The 24,442-nt window shown below is 38.5% G+C and overlaps 1 protein-coding gene across 1 annotated transcript in view; it reads right to left on the reverse strand.

Moving 5' to 3' along the window:
- The window catches only part of JAG2 (jagged 2), a 71,864-nt gene that overhangs the window by 26,019 nt on the left and 21,403 nt on the right, over nucleotides 1-24,442 (reverse strand). Inside the window, exons 4-6 of the mRNA XM_026849213.1 lie at nucleotides 17,686-17,740; nucleotides 10,537-10,791; nucleotides 9,462-9,522 (exon numbers count right to left, since the gene is read on the reverse strand). Coding sequence (XP_026705014.1) covers nucleotides 9,462-9,522; nucleotides 10,537-10,791; nucleotides 17,686-17,740 — 371 coding nt within the window. The remainder of the gene's footprint in view (nucleotides 1-9,461; nucleotides 9,523-10,536; nucleotides 10,792-17,685; nucleotides 17,741-24,442) is intronic.

Genomic DNA, 24,442 nt, shown 5'->3' on the forward strand with positions numbered 1-24,442 from the left:
CCTAGTCCAGAGGTCTCCAATCGCTCATCTAAGCAAGGCTGTCAGAAGCCTAGAGAACATACGTATTTTAGAAGTAGCTTTCTTTTGCTGTATTAGCAGTAAGAGGAAACAAATACTGCTCCTGCTAAATTTGATCTCTTCCTTCCTCCTCAAGGACAGAAAAGTCTTTTCAGGGCTGGTAATAAACAATAAAAAAAAGCAGCGCACTGTAACTCACTTTACTGGCCCCAACCCAAATCTCCATCCATGCCAAACCTGGCACTACTGCCTGTGATTCACCATGACTATCGTAGCCTGAGCCAACTTCCCACCCACACACAACAAGCATTTTCAAGGGTTGAAAGTCTGCATCACAAAGCAAATAATCACAATAACTCAATTTGTTTTCTATACCCAATGGATAACAAGTTTCTTTGTTCAACACTGCACCGGTGATTAAGAGTGCAAAGAAAAATATAGTCACCTTCTCAGAACTTGAAGGCACCTTAAGCACCTACTTGAGTTTGTAGGTATGCTTGACTGCAATAAAATTAGTTCATCTGAAAAGGGTTGCTGCTTTTTCATTGTATTCAACACAAAGTTTACTAGTAAAGTTACCACCAAGCCCAAGGGAAATAATTTCTAGAAGCTTAAAGCAGACCAAAGGAACACAGTGTTTACAAGTCAAAAGGTTACTATGTGGTAAGCTGATCAGCCTTCAGTTTACAAGGAAGAGTAAATTAGGATTTCCTCTTCAACAGGAAGTCTGGTCGCATCCTACATTAGCAGGTGCTAAAGCAGCTTTAATTCCACTTCCTTCTAAAAAGATAATGTTTACATGGATCTCAGCTCACCCCTAGAGCAAGATGTGATCGATAAAGTGATGTTAATTCAGAAATGGGCATATTGTCATTTGAGAAAAATATCAAGCCAAAACACAAGGATGAAAAAACATTAATGATCCACTAGGAGAAGCCCAGAAAGTACAGATACAAAAGCAACATCAACAACACAACAAACACACCCCCAAACAAGCAAACTATAATTCCTTTTCAAGTAAAAACCACTTGTGTAAAAGCCAAAATGATTAACTTAATGGTGGGCTAAAGTTACTTCTTCCTTGCTCCCCCCCCCAAGTTGAGAATAATTTGTTGGGAGTTCTGCAATCCTAAATTTTTCACATCTGACTAAAGAAATCCAAATTTAGAGAATTCATAAGGATTCCCATTGTTCAACGGACAAAGAAAATTCTTATTAGAATCAAGATTCTACTTCCTTTGTCCTTCCCCTCTGCTGACTTCATTGGCTCTAACTCGTCTTTACAACCAAACACATACAAAACAAAATCAGAGATGGCTTAATCTTAGCCCTTGCTGGGTTATTAGCAGTACAAAAGAAGTTACCATAAATAGATTGTTACAGTTTAGTAACTTCCTGATGGAAGGTTGAAATACAGGCATCTGCTCCCAGACCAAAGCATCCCTCCAGGTCAGGATTAACACAGAAAGAGTGCAATAGGAATAGAAGAACAATTGCTGGTTTTCTTGAAACCAACAACTTGCAGAAAAGTTCCTGATAATTCTACAAACATGCTTCACAGCTTCCATTTTCCTTGGATGAAAGTCTGGTAGCAACAGAAAACGAGAATTTTAAATACAAGGCTGGAGGAAGAGGAGGCAGCAGGAGTTAACATTAGCAAAGCTTCTAGATAACATTTTAGTCTTGAGATTAGAGAAACTGCAACTGTGCAGGAAAAATACTGTTGTCATTGACAAGTAGATAAAACCACAATAATTCAACTCATAGAATATACTTGATTACAGTAAGACAGTTGGGCTTCAAACAGCTCAATTCCAGGATAAGGAAGAAGGACTTTCTACAATAAATCTCAATGAGTTCATATTTAGTATCAAGAATTCCTACAGAAGCACCCATAACTACACACAGTTCAGAGATACATATTGCACTCTGAGGCAGGAGCATGGGCAAGTGGGGAAAGGAGAAAGAATATGTTCAGGTTTTTTGCTTTACCTGGGGGTATCAAAAAAGCTAAACTGGTCGAGTTCAATAAAAATAGAGATTTTTCTACAGAACTATGCTTTCCCTATGTTCTTCTGGAAGTTATGATTAAGGAAAAAGCTGATAGCAGTCTTTGCTTTCCTCTGAGGATGTTTGTGTTACAATTAGTGAAAGCTAGGTTGAAACTGAGCATTTCCAAATCAAAACAAGGTGTTCAAAAGATCCCATGTTGCTGTATATAAACAGATACTTTATTTGTGAGGATAAGACCTTGAGCAATTTGGTCTGACTAGACTTCCTTTGGGCAGGAGACAGGACTAGATGACCCCAGAGGTTCTTTCCAAGATCCATAACTTCATGACAAATCCTACAGTAGCAGTTGTGGAAGTGATGTAGAAAGGCAAAGAGATGTACTCAAATCCTGATGGTCTGTAAACCATGGTCCCTCCGCACCTTGCATGATTATCCAAAAGGAAGACACCTGTTACATAGCAAAAAGCTAGTGAAGTTGACCATTGAGAGTACCTTAACTCAGCTGTTTCATACAATCTTCACAGATGGTTTATTCTCCTGGTTCAATCACTTCTGGTTATTTGAAAGCCCTGAACTTTCTGTGCAGGAAGTTCATTTAAGAAACTTCGTATTGCAGGTCTCATCCAATCCCTAATCTACTCTAGTGAACCTTATGAAAAGGCTCATAATACACAAGAGTGAGAGGATACTTCAATAAAGTTTGTTCCACACCTAGCTACATAGCTTTGTCAGCACTTAACGCATGAATACACCTAAACCAACAATGTGAAGGAAATCAAAACTAAACTACTTCTAAAGTCAAGGTCAGAATATGGAGTCTAAAAATAAGTTTTAAAAAAAAAATCTAGTGAGGATGTAGGCAATGTGGTATAAGCCTTTAATTACCACACGTTACATCTTACTGGTATATTGCACATCCTACAAAGGCTGAAGTAAAGATCACTGTGACACACCATTTTTCAAGCAAGCTTTTTGGAGGGAGCTTCTCCCACACTCATATTTCAAGTGGAAGCTGTGGCCAAAATACTCGACACAGGAAAATGAAGCAAAACAGTGACATTAAGAGCAGAAGTAAAATGCATCATTCGGGGGTGGGGAAGAAATAACCCTCTTAAATGGAAAACCACTAAATTTTCTAATGACGTGAACAGGATGGTGCTGCATAGGCCAGAACAATAGCTTTATATTAGTTATTTACTTAAAATAACTATAAGAAAGTCTGTTTAATCTTTTAAGAGATTAGTTGTTGCATAGCAGGCAGCAATATGGTCTAGCTGTTAGATCCTACAATTCTGAGCATCCGGATTCAATGTCATGGCTAGTATGGTACTCACCAAGATTTGTCACAGAAATGCTTTCTCCACTTTCCTACCTTTGAAATAGGCATTATAGTTTTGTGAATAGGGAAGGAAAAGATGCTCGTTAATGAACTCAAATAATTACCTGAAAGTTTGTCATCTTTTCCTCTCACCCTCAGCATTCTTAGTCCAAGAGATACAAACCTTTCCCTACAAACTTTCTTCTCCTTTATTAAAGGAAGTTATTGAAAGCTAACATTCTCACTCCAGTGCTTTTAGTTTTGTGAAGGATCTGATATAGGGGATGGTTCAGAATTGTTTAGCCAGAACATAGGAGGAAACGTTGCTCAGTTAACTTGCACTAAGTGGCTCAAAGGGTGCGTCTACATTTGCATTAGTTCACACCAGGAGCATGCTTTTTAAATGAACTGCCTGATCATTCCTGTTGATGGTGAGGGTTCACATCACAGAACTGTGTTGGAACAAAGGAATTTGATTCCTTTTAGGTTAAACTAAGGTAACATTAAGGCAATGTATGCCAGGAGCACACCTAAGTGTGTTCCAGCTATAAACAGGCATTCAGTCCACAAGAACAGACTAGAGCTAGTCTAAAATTAAAAAAGACTGAAGTTTTTTTAGTACGGATATTGGCTTCAATGCTGCTTTGATCTACTGTTCTAATTTGTCTGCACTGTCCTACTACTGTAGACACAAGTTAAAGCACTACATGTCTTTACTTCCTTTACATCCCGTTCATGTTCCTGTGGAAGCAGCATCCACCTTCAGCATATATTCCGTGCCTTCCTACCCACTAGCCACCCAAGGAAATGACTGCAGAGTGTGCCTCAGTTCTGTGACCAATAAAAGAAAAACATGGGATTCTTTTCTGTCTACTTGTGAAATACTTGCCAACAACCCCAGAAGGCTTACTACTTGGACATAAAAACCAATAATAAAAGCATACTGGTTATGATAACAGGAAAGAGAACTTATATGATGAGACACATGGCAATTTATAATAATTTTACAAGTTCTTTGAAACTTGAAACTGTGATACAGTATCTTGCATCAAAGAGAAGACAGGAGATGATGTCCAGGTACCCATACCAAGTGCATCCCCCTGCAGGCCCAAACAATAGCCCTATGCTCTTTAGGGCCCACAGGTAGTCCAAGACTGAAGGAACTGAAAGGGTCAGTGGCACAGCAGCTAGCACACTGCTCAAACAAGATTTCTTCCTAGTTTACTGTTCAGAGCAGCTTATGAGATTTCTCATAATTCCATTCTGGAACAACTGTGGAAAGAAGCTGTATCATTTAGAGCTGGTTGAGCTGTATATCTAGATAGTATGGGAGTTCCCCATCTCTTACTTTCTGCCCACTTTTGGAAGCAGGCAGTGTACTTCCTTCTATTTTCAGTCCTCTATCATCTTTTGTTAGTCCTTTAGTATTTTTCAATAACTACCTGTTTTGAGATGCCTCACTAGATCTCCTTGTAAACCCAAGAATGAGTTTACAAGAACCCAGCTGCCTTTTTTTAAGTTCAGGCAGAGTTCCCCAAGGCTGATTATCCAAGTTATCCACCCAATAGTCATGCAAGCACAACCAAAACAGTGATACTGGTATGCCTCCTACTGAAAAGGTTAGGAAGACTATGCAAGCCTTTAACAAAGGATCTCTAGAACACCACTACACCTCCAACACTCCAGGTAGTTGCAGCTTATTTTGCGACTCAAGCTTTCGTTCCTGCATCTCTGTAAAGAAAGTATTGAGTAACAGTTGAGCAGGTTCTGGCCCTTATAGTGGTGGACTAAGGGAGTAAAACCACTTGGGAGAGGCCTACAGCATCCGCAGGCACTACTGGATGCAAGAGAGCAGCCTAGCAGGGCTGAAGCGAAATACAAGGACTGCAAAAGGCATGCACCAGATGGGAAGTTCAAGAAATCTGTTTCAACAGGACAAACATAAGATACACAATTAAACAAAATCACCAACACTGTAAAACCAAAATTATGTCACATAGTTCAAAAGTAATTCTAGAATAAGACAGTTCAAAACACAGATGAAACAATTTACTTTAGAAGTTTTAAAAACAGTATGCTTGCTTTGTTCACCTTGCATGAATTCTCCTTAGAGTAATATTAACAATCCCATTTGTAATTCATTTCAGTTAGTCTACATGGTCTAAAGAAATTTTGGTATCACAGTTGTGTGAAGTAAGACTTGCATTTCCCAGGACATAATCTAGGTCCTGCCATAGCTCCAGAAAGTGAACACAAGCTGAGCAGTGTTAGAGATTTGAGCCCTTTGTTTTGCTTTGGAAGAGAAATGTAAACATTCGAAGGCAAAAGGAAAAGCAGAAAGACTTCTGAAAATACCATCACCCTGGCAGGAATATGACAATGTAGGCCAGATATGACACATATCTGGACTTCTGCCATACCACTCTCGATCACAAGTGAAAGATTAAGCCACCAAGGCTACTGACAATTTATGAGTAGTACCAAACATACTCAAGTCAGCAGCTTTACTCAAGGAAGGAGACTGTCACTTGTGGTTGCTCTATATTCAACTTTGATAATTTCATAAGGTGACTGAGCCTAAGCCAGTTATAAGATCAAACTTCATTCTTTAGACAGTTGAAGAGAATTTAGCAAAGTACTTCAGGTGATGCAAAAACATACAAAAAGCACTAATTAACATGGCTTGGCAACATTGCTTCTTTGACAATCCTTCCTACTACTCTGGGCTGGTGAAGTCAACCAACAAGACCATTTGGTCTGCCACTGCAGGCTAAAAAAAAACCCCAATTACAGTGGCCAAACACTGAGTCTAGATATGGATTTGTTTTGGTTTTTATTTTAAGATAATTGCAATTCCCGATCTTTGCAAAATTCATTTAAGTTGCTTTTGCTTTCCTCGAGGCTGTAATTTTGCTATTAAGTAATTTTTTACCTTAACTGCCTCCACAATGACAAAAACCTACCACCTAGACCTGGCCATACCACAAAATTGTTTCTATATCAGGTCATTTTGAGACATCAGGTCATCCCCTACTTATTTTCCATTTCTTTGATTAAAGGTCAACAAAAGAAATGGCACAACACCATAACTTCCTCAAAACAATGGGTACATGGGCTTGCCCAATAGATGATATACAGTTACAGCTAATGGCATATCCCTTATTAACAGTCTGCAGTCATTTAGTTACTTTTAAGATATGTTTCTGGTATAACATTTAATCCAAGAACAGCTCTAAATTACATTGGAACATCGAAGCATGGAAGGTAGATCCTTTCTATGAGTTCGGATGAAGCCTCAGAGCCATTGTTTAAGTAATGTGCATGTTCATGCAAGTTGAAGATGGAAACCGTTTTCCAACTACTTCTATTTATAAATGCCACTGCAGATTTTGGCAACCGAGTAGCTATTGGCACCAGTAGATTTCCATACATCTCACACCCATGTTTTTCTCACATTTTCATTTTCTTTCTGAATTAAAAGGAGGACATTGTTTTCACCTGTTAAATGACAGTGGCAACTGTCCAAAAACTAGGACAAGGGAATCAAGATTATAATTCAATAGCACCAAACACAGCAGTTTCTTTTAAATAACAGCTTCCTTTGTACTGCTGAAGATAAAGGTCATGTCTGTAAGCCTTTCTTATTTTTAGTTCAGCATCTTCCCCCCCCCTGAAAATATTATCCATTTGGGTTAAAAGCAAAATTTCTAATGCAGCCTAATAACTATTACAGAACACAAGCTAAAGATCCCTGTGCGAACAAGCTCAGGCTCCCAAATCACATTTAAAGAAGTAGCCAAGAACCTTCTGCAATACTGCAAATAGACTGGGGTCAGACACAGAAAGGCCATTGTTTTCCTTCAACCTGCTGCTGATCACAGATCTATCGCTTCAGCAGACAGGCATTAAGAAACAAGGCAGATGGCATACAACCCATCTGAAACATTAAGTCCCTTATTCCTTCCCTCAGTACTTTCATTCAGATGAGAGAATGCATCAAAAAAAATAGTGATATTTCTGGTCAGAGTCGTTCAGACTCAATGGTATTTTTGTGAGCTTTGTTTAGCTGGGCAGGTTAGAAGGGGGTACCTAGACTTGCAACACTAGATGCTTCTTCACATCAGTGACATGCTGTAGGGAAAGGCGTTGCTCATATGAGACTACTTATTGACATATCTTAAAAAAAGTACCATAGCCACCCAGCCCCCCCATCTTCAAGGGTTTTGTGTTCCCTTTAAACCCTCCTCCTCCTCTCCAACTTTTGTCTTCCCAGAAACAGCTGCTATCACAGAAATGAAAGCTAAGAAGGAAATGGCACCACCCCCTCCTACCCACACCCTACATCCCCCCCTACCACCCCCCTCAAAAAAAGGGCACTGCTTTGCATTTGCTTAAACCTGTTGCTTTTTCACCTTTATTCAAAGGCTCCTTGCATTCAAAAAGCAAATATTCACAGGCCCCTAAGACACTCCTTTGACACCTACAGGACTCCAGAAACCCTTACATGAATCAAAGTTCATTAGAGTAGGTTCTCAAGTGGAAAAATGTGTTCTTGGAAGGCTCGAGGGAAGGGGTAGTGATACCAGCCCAGCTCTCAACCACAATCTCTACTTGCAACCTAAAAAAAAAAATCACCAACTGCAGCATGGGCACACAATATTTGAAATCATAAGCAAAATATTTAATGATATGAAAAGATCACAAATAACGTTAAATAGAAATATTCTTTCTTACAAAAAAGGAAGCCATGTTTAAACATCTGCCTTGAAAGAAATCTTTTAAGGGAGGTTTTATAGCTCTGTAGAAGTCAAACTGCACATGCACTGAAGCACTGAATTTCATATACTGGAATTTAGTTTTCAGTCAGATTTGAGCGCTACAACATGCCAAATCTTCTACAAGTCAACCATATCTGATGGAAGTTTCAGGGCAGCAAGAAAACAGTCTGTGGCGCAATGATTTAAAACTTACTTTGTTATCTGCCATACCCCACTGTCAGCAACGGTAGGCTCTCCAGCAGGATGGAACTTGTTCGTGTATCAGCTCTCACAGATCACAAACTGGCACTTCAACCCCGGTTCAGCTCTAAGCCCAGCAAAGCTAAGCAACCTGCATCTTATTTCTGCCACTTCTGTGACGGCTGTAGTAGTTACTAGTAGGAGGATGTAGCAAAATTGCCTTAAACTATCACAGCTTGCTACAAATAGTATTTGCCAGCACTCAGGGGTTCTGGCAGCCAGTTCAGTTTCACATCATTCCAAGCAAGAAGATTCAATACAGCTTACAAAGGAACCACTGCACAGATCTACTCTTACAATGATGCATACAACTCTGACCACAAATAGATTCAAGAATTTACACAGGATCCCAAACTTGCAAGTAAACCTGTCCCATTTGTTCAACAGCCAGTGTAAAAATAACACCCATTTCCCCTTGACCTACTACGTTGGATGCCTGAACTTTTAAAACGAAACAATCAGCTCCTCTTGCTATCACAGAGACTTCTTAAGCTTCATCACAAAGTTTAGAGAACATTTCATACTCTGTTCTCTCGTATTTAGGGACCAAAACCCAATTACCTGGCGTAGAAAGTTTAGGTTGGGGTTGCTAATGTATCTCCATTACTACCAAAAAACCTTTTTTCTTGAAAAAGACAAGTTTACTATATTTTGGTGATCAAATATATATATTGAGTGTTCTAGGACTGCAAGCATTTCCTAGTTGTCACAGTCCAAAGAGCAAGTTCTCATTTTTATTTGAGGGGAACAAATAGTACACAGAAATCAAAGCTCCTAAGGATTTTGAGAAAGGGAAAAAAGAAAATATTCTCATTTGATAAAGGCACAATTTTGAATTACATGAAGCAAATCTCTTCAGTCCTATAAGAAAAAAAACAGAATAGGATTGCAAAACACTATGAAGTATATGCAGTTTTTACACATGTGATATCTAACTTCAGATTTATTCCATCTATGTCCTTGGTTTTTTTTTTTTTTTTTTTTTTTTTTTTTTTTTTTTTTTTTGTTTTTTTTTTTTTCATTTTAAAGTAGCAACATACATGGGAACTGCTAGAAAACTCAGTACTCAAATCTACTCAAGCATGCAGACTTACTTGCATTCCCCAGGTGTACTGCAACCCCCATGGAGCAAATTACATCCTTGTTTACACACAGCTGTAAACATAAAAAGATTTAGCCATCAGTCAGGGCAGATAGGTATGCATTAGTACAGCAGAAATCTGGAACTGTTCAGCTAGGGTTTCTGTCATTGAGCCTACTTGTTTGAGCAAAGTACACTGCCTTTTGCCATGTTCCAATAGATGTTGCTTCCAGTTAGATATTTCACAAAACACAATCCCATTACAACTCTTTATAAAAAAAAAGTTAACTCCTTGAAAAAGTTGCTACCAGATAGGTTTGCAGAAAGAGTGTGAGCACTGAAACATTTATCAAATACAGTTATTTTTTAAACCTGGTATTAGACTAGTATTATACTGGAAATCCTAAGCTTCAAAAGATACAGATGACCTTGAGTAAGCCCTAAAAATGGTCTCCTGTCATTAATAGGATTTTTACTGACAGGGAACAGAAAACAAAAACAAGCCGTCAACAGAAAGTAGATTATGTCAAGTAATTTTAGCACTAATTACTCACTGAGACTGAAGGCAAAATGCAAAGAGATTTGATTGAACAGTACATTAAAAAGGATGACTACACTTGAATTTCTGTTCACATTAAGAACTATCAAAAAGCTTTCAGCTCTGCATACATTACACTAAAAACTTTTAAATTTGCAAAAATAGTGTTACGAGGGCATTTTTATAGGATTAGAGTCTACAGTATTACTGATATCATCACTGTTCAATAAAATCTTACATTAACAGGTGTAATACAACATTTTGCTTTCAAGTGACACCACCACTGAATTAAGTCAATTGGTAAAAAAGATGTTTCATTATTTCAAGTGAATGTGTGCCCCCATAGCACACATTGCAACTAACACTGTATCCTGCACTAGGCTCTACTCTTCACGGAGAACTTTTATTTAAAAAATTTGTATTCAAAGGACAAAGTCTGTATGTGTTAAAATTAGCATGCTACAGCACTGACACAACAGAAATACCTACTGCAGTTTATACTTATTATATATACACTGGAGCTAACCTAAAATGAAGCAAACAATACTACCTTGTTTACATTCTTCTCCCATCCAACCTTCCATGCAGGCTTTGTTTCCATTTTGATCACACGTGTAGTGACCAACGAAGTCATCTCGAGGGCCACAAAATTTATTGCACAGAGCACTGTAGTAATTTTCATCACACTTCACTCTTATTTGTACTTCAAAATGGGCAACAGGACCATTAAATTGTAGTGTCTTCCATCGATCTTCTGGGTTGATCATACCAGCATGTGCCACTCGCTCTATTAACAAGTCTTCACCTTTTTAAAAAAAGGTAAATTCAACAGTTAAGTTTGACAGCACACAAGAGCATACAAATCCAAATCAAAAGTATTCAACTGGTTAAGAGAAAACCTAGTAAAGAAAATGTTAAGATGATAAAGATCTACTGTATAACTGAATTTTCCTTTGCCTTGCAAAGTTCATTACAGGAAGGCCAATTTTAAAAAGTGTCCCAAAGGAAATATTAAAAAACCCTGGAACATAATCCATAGGAAATAGCTTATTTTTCAAGGCAGCCAAACATACCACACCCACACACTGACAACTAGCAGCTTTATCTTGATCTGAGGATCTTTTTGCTTCCTTTTTCTTATAAATTTGTAAAATCTGCATAACCTAGAGGCTGAGATATTGAAGTCCTCTGGTGCTAGGTTAATTTTAAAAATAAAGCAAGACACACAGGATATCCAATTTGCTGCAAAATTACTAAGCAATAGTAAATGCTGTGGTAGGGTTGCATGATGTACATATAATAGCTTGTTTCCATTTTATCATTCTCTCTATAGTAAAGGCAAAACATATTTAACAAGCATTTCACAGAACACCATGTAGCTAGTATTTGACATTGAGAGGAAATATATAAGTGAACCCAGGATTGTCAAGGGGCCATTCTCAACCCTGATTCCTGCTTATCCTTATCCCCAGTAGAACTACCGATAATTGTGATCAGTGTTGTAATACACTCTATAAGCATCCTGCCTTGCCCTCACAAAAAGCAGCAGCACTGCTACTGTCAGGTTCCATTAACTGAAACAAAATGTGCACTAAGTATTATCTATCACATGGGACACGAGGATTCTAGGATATAAAATTACAGAACTGCCAACACAGAGCATTTTCATTTTTATGAATATCCATTTTGTATTTTTATCTATTTTATTCTTGGTATAGAAGCTTCAGTACTAGAAGATGAGACACAATTATAGACAGTACAATTAAATTATACAAATTGCTTCAGTAAATGTTAAGAATAAGCAAAGCACAGTAAGGGTGCGGGTTGATTGTGAGTAAACCCAGTGAAATGGGTTTCCAAAAGTTTTCACTACTCAAATCTAGTAACATCCTACTGTAAAGAGTTTTTCTAGGTGACTCTACAAACTGCAGCTAGAACTCCAAGCAGTATTTAAGGACCAGAAAAAGGTATAGAAGCTCCACTTGTATACATGAATTTCATACCCATTTATGATATATATAATATCATATTGCCAACTCAGGGCTTCAGCATCCATTTTCTTTAAATATAGATTCTTTAAAAACACATGTTAAAAGAAACAAAGAACTGAAAAACCTGCAACCAGTTAGAGGCCATCATGGTAGCAAAATAAAAGTCTAAACTTCAGATTATTAATAATATAAAACATGCCAAGCTGGTAGCAAGCAATACTTAACTATCATTTTCAGCAAATGCATTTTATCTCCTTACTTTCTAGAACCCATTAGAAAATAAAACCAGAGTGACTGTTTCTCACCTAAGAGGTCATTGACAGCTTAGAGGTACCCCTGTCTATCTGCTACCAAAGCTGCACTTCCCCCTCAGCATGTAAAAGGACTCAAAAGACAAAACCAGTCACTCCAACATTAAAGGAAAAGGAAAGCTACAGAAGTAGTAGGCTCTGCAATGCATTTTGTTATCTTAACATCTTTTTTCAAGCTTGCTTCTACCATAAAAATCTTTCCTCTTAAAGAATATTGAGTTTAAAAAGCTATTTTAATTAAGCATTGAAAGGTTCTCCAGTTATTAAGAACTCACACTATCCCTCTGCTTTAATATTAAAATTGGTATTGCCGTTTATAAGCTACAATTCATGCTTGTCTAGACTAGTCTGCATAAAATATTTTATGGCTAGACAAGACACACTGAAATCTATCCCTGTTCTTTAACTCTCTAATTCCTATATGTGAACTCTATCATCCAGCAGCATGTGGTCAGTAGCAGAGTGGACAAGTAACCTGAAAGCTAGAAAAGGCTGGATGCATTTTATTTTTGACTGAACAGGATATCATACCACCAGTCACCATTAAAAGCTTCATGATTAGATTCAGCATTCTTTTATAATCTTATTCTTCTCTAATGACTATTGATCTGAAAAACTATAAAGGAAAAATGCTGAATCACTGGATGGTCAAGGAATTTGAACAAACAGTAAGTATGCATTATAGAGCTATTTTCCAGCTATAAACAACACAGGCTCATTAAAACCAGCTGCAACAGCCACTGATATAAAAGCATTTCCTCAAAGTGCAGGGGGACTGAAGAACAGGTCCTGAGATGAATGGAGTGACTTATATAATAAAAATCTTATCAAGCATCTTTAAGCTAATGCAGATTCATCAGACCCAGTTAAACAACTGGAACAGGCATTACAGCTATTGCAAATATACCTATGCAGGACAGTATTCATGATACCTGGGGTCGAGAACAGGGGAAATAACCCAACAGTGTTTGTTTTTCCAGGTTTGGGGGTTTTTTTTGGTTTGTTTGGTTGTTTTTGTTTTGTTTTTTTTTTTTAAACACTCAAACTTTATCTTCACAAACTCTTCTGAAAAAAGAATGTATTTTGAATCTTAAGAGCTTTTCCTCTAGCTTATATCAGTTTAAGTAGGGCTTAGCAGCTAAAGCAAGCCAAATAATTTATCCTGAACCACAAAAGGCATCAGGAAATCAGCTCCAAGCCATTTTGTTTCTAATACTAAATTTTTAAGTACCAGAAAAAGTATGAAAATTCTGCTTTACTTCAAATTTAAAACTGATCCCAAAGAGAATGTTCATCTTCCAAAGAGATCCGTACTTTCAGGGAGGAACACGTTTATCAAGGTTCCTCCTTCCTCCCCCGCAACACCAAAGTGTTTCTAAAGATACTCAGTCTCTCACATTTAGTATTTTGATGAAACATTTGCTCCCTACATCTGGTTTACCATTAAACTTCACCTTAGGAACTCACACACATTATGTTTAGTCATCAGTAAAGGCAGTAAGTTGCATAACTGAATTTGTCTGCTTATTGGTCAATAAAGCAGCATCCACTACTCGAACCTCCCACATGCACACCTTGGAAGCAACAAGGCTTCCTTTTCTTGATTACCAAGAGGTTTTCTACAAGCCTCTCTAGAAAAGCAGATAGTGGCACAGACATTTGCATAAAAGGAGATGATGGCTAAAAGGTGGTTCTTTAATTAATGTTCCCAAAGCATCTGATTTTTGGAAGAGGAATCTTTATCTGAAGAGTATCTAACTAACTGTGCAATCAGGACCTCTGATTACACTTAAATAAGCACACTGCTCATCAACACCCTAACTTCTAGCAGAGGTCAGATATTCCCAACAAGCTGCTCACAGGGCAATACAAAAGGTGATGCTGGCTGTTGTTTGCAAGGAAACACACAGAGTAGTATATGAACTTCACGCCCAAAGCAACAGGAGGTCCCATCTCAGGAAGAATAATCTCTTCAGCATTTTTTCAAGCAAAAATTTCAAAAAGCTGTGAGGACAGGTTAGTCTTCTAAAGATTGAAACGAAAGAGGAAGGCAACTGCTGCATCCCCACAGTAGACATAGTCAAATGGAAAATTACTTTATACATGAAGATGCCAGCTTGCTTCACAACGGCAGCGCTGGGTTAGGCGTTGCCAAGACCTCTGCTATACAACCAGGAGTTTGCCAAGTCAAACGACTTACCTGGAAAGTAGCATGAACTGCTGTGACAGATGACAGAGAACAGGCCTTTAGAGTGATTTTGTATCTAAGGCAGTTTCCTCTCCCCCCTCCTCCACCCTCCCAAAGCAAACAAGTTGTAACACTATACTGACACAAGCTTCCCTCAGAGACAACCCTATTGCACAGGGAAGGAAAAAAGCACAGTAGTAGTTCAGGAATCAGGATCTGAAGGCCTCTCAGTTTGTAGTCTGAAGTACTGGGGAAACATTTGCCCTAGCAGACTTGTTCAGAAGTACTTCCCAGATGTGCTCTGAGCACCCTTGCCTTGCTTTCGATGGGTGCAAGGATGAATTCAGGATGCTAGGACACAGATGGAGGGAGGAATGACAACTGTTCCAAAACCTTCAAGTTGTTCACTGGAAACCCCTCATTCCAGGTTTTGAGGTGTTTTTTTTGTTTGTTTGTTGTTTTATCTGGAAGGTTTTTTTGGTTGTGTTTTTGTGTTTTTTCAAACACCCACTTCAAAGTCCAAGCTGGAACACAGGACCTGCACTTAACTTTCAGCCTTACACATCTCCATTAAAGGAAAGCAAAACCTGACTTTGGAACTAATTAATCAGTTTATAAACAGACTCTGGCAATTACTCTGATTAATCTTTCTTCCAGTAACAACAGAAGACACACGTAACCTGATCCAGAAATCAGCTCAGTGTTCAAGATACGATAGGGAGTTCAGCTTTCCACAGATACTCTCTTCACCCTGCCAGGATGCAGGTATTGTTTGTCTTTTCTCTGGTGGATTTGCCATATTCCCTTTCCTATTCTCTTACATATGAATTTGTACCAATCTCTCCCTGTTTGGCAGTTTAGTAGTCCTTGCAGAAATACAAGGGAAATGTCTTTGCATCTTGACAGATTCACAAGGCGAAACCTACTGGAGGACCCCCTGTCAAGGCCACTAAAAAAAACCCCAAAACCTACAACCATTTAAAAAAACAAAACAAAACAAAACAACAAAAACAAACAAACAAAAAAAACCCACAAAAAAAACCCCAGAGAAAGCAAAGCATTCAGCATTAAGGAATTCTTCCCGGGAATCTACTATGCAAGTCTAAACTGCTGCATGGCAAAGTAATAGGTCTTTATCATGGAATTGGTAAACAGACTACTGAAACATTAAACATTTAACCAAGTGTTTAGCTAGTTTTCTGCCAAATTATAGGCCAGAAAGCCTTCCTAAATTCACAGGACAAACCTCTAGGTTTCAGATGCAATACAACTCAACAGCATCTCTCTGGCAGCCTATATTAAAGAGAAGTTCACCTTCCATGAGCAGTTTCTCATGACAGTTAAAATGTAATCTGACACTTATTCAGACTCCCACAGTTCATGGAAACTCTTAAATGAAGGAGATGGCACACTGAGCCTCCAGAAGGCTGTGTATCCTGTTGGCCTGAAGTTCAGGAAAAAAAAATAATTTCTCAATGAAAGTAAACAGGTTTGTTAGAGTATGTTAAAATAAAAAAAATAAGACAGACAACACAAGCTTAAATAGACTGTCCCCTTATGGAGCATAAAAGAAACTTGTGTTTTACATCTACAGGTTTGCAAGATGGTTCTGCAGATTCTAAGACAAACATAGCAAGGTACAAGACCATTATTCATTAAGTAACTTATTAAGTAATAAAATTCAGCACTTAATTGCATATGGATCTTTTTTGTAAGATAGGCTCTTCATTTTCACCTCTTTCTACATCATCACATGAGTTGATCTGCCATCTAGAATTAGGGCATTAATATTCACTATACTAGCTGCCCCTAGGTAAATTATTCCCAAGCTGGAAACTATATAAAGGAATTTACTTCAGGTAGTACTTTTTGAATAAAGCATTCAAGAGGACGCCTCCAATCTGTGGCTATGGAAGATAATCTAAACTTATTCAAGATTCAGGCTTACAGCACGCAAGATCTCATTTTGAATGCCATGTCCAGCTTTGGGAATTGCCATTTAAGAAGGCTGTGGACCAACTGAAGGGTTGCAGCAACATGAATTACCAGAGATCTAAAGAAAACATACCTATCAGAAAAGTCGGAAGGAGCTGTTAACAAGACAAAAGAAGCTTAATTCTAACAAAGGGAAAGCTCAGAAACAAATTACAAACTCATTACTTTGTCTATTACTGGAGACAGAGTATGTTAGGAAAATCTCTAAGTTAGGAAAGTCTGTAAGGAAAATGCAAGTGGAACGGATCCCAACCTTCAAGGAAAAGGGCCCTGAAACTCTAACATAGCCTTAATATCAATTGAGCTTTGCCAATTTTTTATGCTTGATGCATCTCGATAAGGAAGGTCAGTAAAGCAGCAGAGAAGGAACCTGTAATTAGAAACTGATGATGATTTGGGACAAACCTTAGCTATCTTAATATCCAAACACTTAGCTTCCTCTGTATTAATCCCAGGCAAGATTAAATAGTCCATCATTAACCACAATGAAAGTCTGAAGTTTGCTTAACACTTGTAGCTAAATGCATTGATTGTTTAAAACAGGTTTTGTAAACTATTATCAAAGAGTAGATTCAAACTGGAGTCCTACTTTAGCAACAATGTGGCAACCAGGATCTCCATAATATTTTGAAGTATTTATAATCTTTTTTCAGATCAATAGCCCTGCTCTAATATTGAGATATTTGATATTGATATATTTGCAGACAAGAAATGCAAGATAACTTTCAGTACTTGAGAAACAGAGAAGGAATTGTACCATGAATGACAACACTTTAATCAAAAACACCAAGCATGGTTTCTTTATGAGGAGTAAGAATGCTTATTTGTTTATCTAATCATGAAAAGTATTGCACAATCTGGTTACCGGTAAACTGAGAAGAATTTAAAGTGCAATTCTACAGCATAGACAATTTTCTTTTAAAAAAGGGCCTACCATTTTTCTTAAACTTTTTTTAAAGCTAGTTATTAAGAGTCAGTTATTACAACATTCACCTACTATTGTCCATTTTTCCTATCAGTAATAATTTTTCACAGTTCTTAACCCAATATTCACTGCTTGGATTTGTATATGCCCTTTTCTTAGATAGCAGGCTTGCGTTCAGACTGATTTGGACGGATGGCTTATCACAGCAGCATACCATTTCCCTCCCTCTCCTGTCATATACATAGAGCACAGAGTAAGTGAAAGCTGCGAGTTTTATATAAATACTCACCAGATTTTGTATCATTATCCCAATCCCATGCTTCTATTATTAATGTGAATGATCTCTGAAAAGAAACAAGACACCAGTTAGATAGTAATAAAAAACTACTGTTACACACCAGACAAACAGTGATTTGGAACAAGCAGGTCTTGTTGCTGCAAGAAAGCCAACTGAAAACAGTTAAAAATTTCACTTTGCTGGTGTCATGTGAAAGCCCTTGAAGGCATCTTCTCAAAAGCATGAAATATAACAGCATTAAAAATTGTGGGGCAAAGCATGCTAACAGCAAAACAAAAACATCCCCCCACACACACACCAAGGACTGAATTATTATTATTATTATTATTATTCTCCTCCTCCCACTGCATCTAATTCTCAGCTTTGCTTAGCCACAGAAATCCTTTTCAGCAGTAGCCCTAAAAGGTTTTAATGAAATGAGGGGTTCTGAAGGTTGGGAAACAGTTAAGATATTAAGACTTCAGAAACCAAAGACAAAAAAAAAAAGAAATCAAATCAGAGTCATCTTTTAGGAAGCGCACAGAAGATCAGTCTGTATCACAGATATACTTTCTTCCTTGGGTATGTTTTTCTATAAGACAGAAACGCACAAAAATCCACCCTTCATCTATCAAGAATTTAGACTTCTTGCTCGTGAAAGGGGTAGTGTGAAAAATGGACCTGCAAAAGGAACAGTAGAAACATAATTTTCCTTTCCCTAAACTTCCAAAAGGAAGCACACTTGGTAGTATACTCTCCCCTGAGGAAAGAGGAAAAGCATGATTTCAGTTTAAAATTATTTTGAAGAAACATGAAGGCTTTACTTAACTAAAGCAAGGCTTCAGGCATTTTTCTTGGTTTTATGACCATATATGCAAGAGATGTTGATATTCAAATACTAAACTTATTTTGTAAAAAGTTACCTTATGCATACATGTAACATTTAGCTATTTTGAGTTTAACAAGAGTAGCTGTCAAACCCTTCAGCTTTGATAGTTTCCAACTTGTCCAACACAGAGTCTCACATACATTCAAAAATCCAGGCAAAAACCTGCAAGAACAGAAGGGGTTATTGCACCAGTATCCTAAAACCCTCCTGTATACATCTCTGCGCTTAGAGGCAAGCCACACCAAAGACTGAAGCTCGTTAAATACAGTGGAGGCAAGCCTTAATGTTTGCAGAATTCACAGGCTAATGATCTATGAACTCATATGGACCTGGGGACATTCAGCCAAAATTAAGAGCACTGTTTTAGGAAGAGGCTTATGTAAGAATTCAGCAAACGTTCCTGGTGTGCTTAGGACTGTTACATCAAGGGATGTACATTTTTAGTGAGACAGCTTGTGCTTTGTATGCCCCTCGCCTGTCAAGGAGGGTTGACAACACTGAAATCTCCCCGTTTTAGAACAGCAGCAACAAGAAGAAAGATCAGTGCAGCACCCTAAGCAGAAGGGCTCTTTTCCTGAGATCCTTCATGACTACAGCAAGCGATCAGTCTATTCAGAAATGCACCTGTGTAATTTTCTATTCCTTAGTTACATATAGATACATATAAATCACAAACTATGCCTCTGAAAAACGTCTGAAGCTGAAAGTACAGAATCACAGACAAACTAGGGAACACAATTTTCCATCATTGAAACAGATAAAGGTTTAGTGGTAAATAGATTACACTCAAGGAAGGAGGGGTAAAAGGAAGGCTCAGCAGTGACTACACTGGACAGAGGCATACTTGAGCTTGAACTGCCTTCAGAAAGGACAACTGATACAAGATCGCTGAGAAAGTAAAGACTTTGGCTTCTGAGGTATGACAACACAACTCCACAATTTTTTTGAAAACAAATGTTAGTGGAACATTTCAGTAGCTTCATCCTCCAACTCCATGCTCCCCCCGCGCCCCGCACCCCCAATCTCAGCATTTAGGGAAGAAGGATAGGGTCCTACTCTCTTCTGAAAACCCTACCTGACACCCTTCTCCTAAACTGTTACCTGAAAGATAAATTTAGAGCGAATAGTATTAGAAAACAAGCACTATACAGTACTGTCCTAAAGCTATCTTCTGGCAATTGCAAGTCTCCTTATTTTGTGTCAAAATTAAGTGTTAACCTAAGCAAAATTTTGCAAATCAGTGCATGATCCAAAACTCCATTATTCACCTCTCCTGTTTTTAACAACCGATCTTCCAACATATCCCTCAGTTTTCCTGTGTTCTATTGATTTGTATTAGAAGTAAAAAAAACAGTGCTCAAGTGCTTCCAGATGTCCACTTACTCATCTTATGCAAGTGCTGGTCTTTCCTACTGCAAATTGGCTGCTGCATCTCACTGCCTACACTGACTAAGGCAGGACAAAATAATTAAGTTGAACTTGTCTTGAGAAACAGACTGGTCAACTATGCCTTCCCAGCATTCCACTTGAAAGCAGATTCATATCTTTGCCTAGGATGATAGGGAATTTTTGTGGGTAAAGAGTTTCACACAATGCACTGTTCCAGCATGCTCATGCTGGAAGTAGTAAAAGGGAATAGAGAAGCATTTTACCAATTTTAGAAAATGCTTACAATAAGGAGTCCATAGCCCCAGTGGCAGACCTGACCATCTAAGCTGGCAGAGACTCTGAAGTTGAAAACATTCCTCTACTGCCTTAATAGAACCTTAATAGTACATTACAAGCAACTACGAGTCTGGCTCACAGCGCTTCTTCCAAGATGTGGAACAACTGAATTTCTAGACAAGTAAGTGACCTCTGCAGCCCACACGGCTCGTGCTGCCTCCTGGTGGCAGGCAGGGCAAGGACGAGGCTCTGAGAGCTCCAGGTTGCACAGGCCTGGGCTCAAGCATTTGCTTTTACTGTCCTCCCACTGGTGACCATCAAGTACTCTAAGATCATCTATAAAAAGCTTCAAGAACAAACACAACAAAACCAAGACCCACACTGTTAAATCCTTTCACTTACTAGCATCCCATAGTCTCAGTTTCCCCACGTCTACTTAAGGGCTAACAGGCTAGCACTTGGCCACTTACACGAGCAAGCATGTGGAGTGTAACATTTTAGGAAGGCTTGTAGTCACATTTGCAGGAGATCAGAGATGTTACTCAAGTGACAGTAAACAGTATTGATGGACAAACGTGTATTTACTGGAAGATCAGTTTCAGCTGGGACAGTTCTCAGTTGCGCAACTTCCTGCTTTCTACTGACAGTTACACAGTCAGCCTTCAAAAACCCCTAACAGACAGAGTAAATAAGTAACCAGAAGAGAAACTGATTTTTGTGGCTATTCTACCTCTAGGGAAGACGACAGTTAAGGTTACCAGCCCAACTTGTCATCTCTTCTTCACCTCCAGCTAGTCAGTAACGTTACAGAGGAATTCCTCTCCCCACAGCACAATGGATTATGTTAAAATTACTAAACCTCAAAACAGGAAACGGTTCATTAGTCTACTGGTTAAAAAAACCCTCTCCCCCACCACGACAAGTATCAAGTCTTGCACTAGATCTGCTTAATTTTTTTTTTTTTTTAAAATTTGGTACATCACTAAAACAACAGCTGAAAACGTACAAAGAAGCATTCATGTTACTGAATATGTAACCATCACAGTCCATGGTATGCTGCACTGAAAGCTTTCCAGTTATTGCTCAACTATCAGAAACATGTTACTATGAAAAATATTTATTATTAAATGGAAATTTTAATATCCATACACTCACCCATACTGTAACCCTGCCCAATAACCAGAGTAAAAGCTATAGGCTGAAAAACACTAATGGATATAAATTCTCAGTAATATTTTTAGCTTACATAATGGACATACTCATTTTGGCTTGCATTAGTCATGTCTGTACTCCTTGACAGAAAGTCTTAACACAGACTACCCAGCACGTTCTTCTAGTACCAGCTGCAAGTAACTCTTCTGTAGCAGATACTTACACCAGAAACATCTTACACAAAACAATTACAGAACTTGCATTAATTTAGCTCTTGTCCAGACTCTAAGGTCTACCCACATCAAAAATCTTTAAACCCCCTCAAATCATCCAGCAGTGTATTGACACTTTTATGTATCTTAAGGCTAGCTTAAAAGCTATTTAAGGTTAAAAGTTCTCCAAAGAGACTATTGATATATAAGTATGTTCAAGTTCCTGCATAAATTTAACAAGAAAACTCTGTAGTTTTCTAACAAGTACCCTAAGAATGCTCCAAATTCATGAGTCTTTTATGCATAACACACACACCACCACACCCGCTTCTTTTCTGACACACAAAGCTTGCTGTAGGCTGATATGACTAGCACCTCACAACAGCAGGACATGCACGTTCCAGTCTGTTCTTTATTTTTAAGAAAAGTTAGTATCTGTTGTTCAACTAGTACTAGCAAGAAAATATTTTAAAAGCGACCATGGCAGATTAGAGGGAGAAGGGATGGGGATGAACATACAGCACTGAAAATACCCTTGATTCCACTGACTTTGGTGTCTAGGTGTATCTTCCGGAAAGAATTAAACACAAGACAGCATTTGCACTCATCAAATCAAAAACCAGAAGATGTTAGGGAAGGCGTGAGCACACTTCTGCAGAAGCAGCTTTACAAAAGAACCATTTCGTGGGAGTTAACCAAGCAGATATGCCAAGTAGTTTGGAAAGCTACAAATTAAGCCTGTTTATCCTGGTGATGCTGCTTCAGTTGTGTTTTTTCTTACAATTCGTGTTGACAAAAGCAACTTCAAAGCATTATTCCCTTGTTTACACTAAACAAAACACTCCCCATTCTATCCCAGCGACCTCCTTTCTGGGGAGGGGGGAAACAAGACCTGTAATATTGGTTTGGCATTGACTCTTCACGAACTATTACTATTACCTTGATATTTGCAAATCAACATTCAAAAGGTGAGGGGTTTTGGCAAACCAGACATGTCAGACTTTTCATCCCAAGAAAGATGATCAATCTGCTGACAGCACTTTCGGTCAGGTAAAGAACTTATATTCTCCAACTCAAAGTCTGAAAAATGCAAAAAGTGAAGGTTGAGCTGAAATCGATATTTGACATTTTCTGCATCAGTAACATCCTTTTGTGTATTAAAACACTTTCATTCTAACAGACAAAGAATTATCATTTTTGTATGATTAAAAGAACTGCAGTCTCCACAGGGAAAAAACCTTGTGAGAAATCAGGAATCAGCTATGAAATAGAAAAAACTGTGGCTCCTAAATAAATCCAGAGCCCACCTTATCTTCCTGTTCTAGTCATACAGTTAACGCAGGGTCTCATCACCAGTCAGTAGTTTCCTTTCAAACCTCAATCAAGGACAGGCAACATTTGAACATTTCAACTGTTAAAACAGGTCAAACAACAGTGGCATATCACTATTCCTCCTAATACTAATCTAATTTCTGTAGCTTCCTTAATAAGTCATCACCAACATTTCTTGCAAACAAGTCCATTAAGTCTTGATCAACACAGTTAACTCTCATCCTTGCTTTCATAAGAAACTTCTAGACAAGTGAGGCAAGCACAGGTCTGAGGGCTCCCCCCCCTCCTCCTTTCAGCACCTCTCCCCCTCCCCCAAGCAGCCTGCTTGCCATGGAAAAAGCTGACTTCAAGGCACACATATTCCATTTCCTTCCCCAGGAGCTCTGCAGCAAGTTCTTACGACTTCCTCATGAATAACTCAGAAGTGCAAAGGGAGTAAGGAAGAAATAAAGATAGATTCTGAGAAGGTACTGGAGTCATCTTCAACACAGGTTTAAGGGTAGACAGATGGAACAAGCCTGCAAGTTCATCTTATAAAAGCAGACATTACAAAGCTGTAATGGTGACCTTTACTGAAGGAATAATGTTCCCCATTTCAGGGGCGAGTGGGGGCACTTTTTTTGAAACTTGGAAGCATACTTCAGCCACACCCGCATGCAAAAACTTGTCTGCTGAATGTAGAGGCCATTCCATCGCACAGAATCATAAAGACGCTCATCCTCGAAACCCTCATTTTTCATTTCAGAAGTAAGCACCACTGGTGAGTCCCAAACAAAAGCCTTCCCTTTGGAAACCAGGGACAAACAATCCCATTTTGTTAGGAGTGCTGTGGATGGCCAGGTTAGAGTACTGCAAACATCGGCACCAGATAGCAGAAAGCTGTTGAGCAAGTTGAAGCTTTCTATTTGAGGGCAATTACAGAAGTTATACTCCTCTTGGCCCAGTCACAAAAGCAGGATGATGTTTACAAACTTTGGAGTCCTACTGTTGTGTGACAGTATTAGCCCCACCTGAAAAATCTTTAGGAAGTCTGCAAAAGCAGGGGAGAGGGGGGGGTATTTTTTGCCATGATTAACAGCCAACAGGCTGATATCTCCACCTACATGAGTTTGAACACTTCATTCCACTCCTCCCCCAAACTAAGCAAAGTCAAAACTGGAGGGGTGTGTATGTGTGTACGCATATGGGGGTGGCAGGGGCAAATCTAGATGTCTAGACTATTAAGACTCATTTCATTGCAAAAGGAGCACAAATAAAAACAACAGGTAGAGTCAGTCTTGGAGTTAATATATCAAATTTAACACCCAGGTAGAGACTCATCTTTAGTTAAAGAAAATTACCCAGCAACTAGCTGGAAGAATCCTACCAACAACCAGCTGCACGCATCTAAAAGATAAAACAACTTCAAGGAGGAACTCAAAGGAGTATTACAACATCTACTTGGCAGTGCCTAGTGCTTTGTGAAACAGGAGCATAACATGCTTCTCCTCCAAGGTGATCAAGCTACTAGATCATTACC

This window comes from Athene cunicularia (genome assembly GCF_003259725.1).
Source record: "Athene cunicularia isolate RWA chromosome 5 unlocalized genomic scaffold, athCun1 chr5_part1, whole genome shotgun sequence".
Taxonomy (NCBI): Eukaryota; Metazoa; Chordata; class Aves; order Strigiformes; family Strigidae; genus Athene; species Athene cunicularia.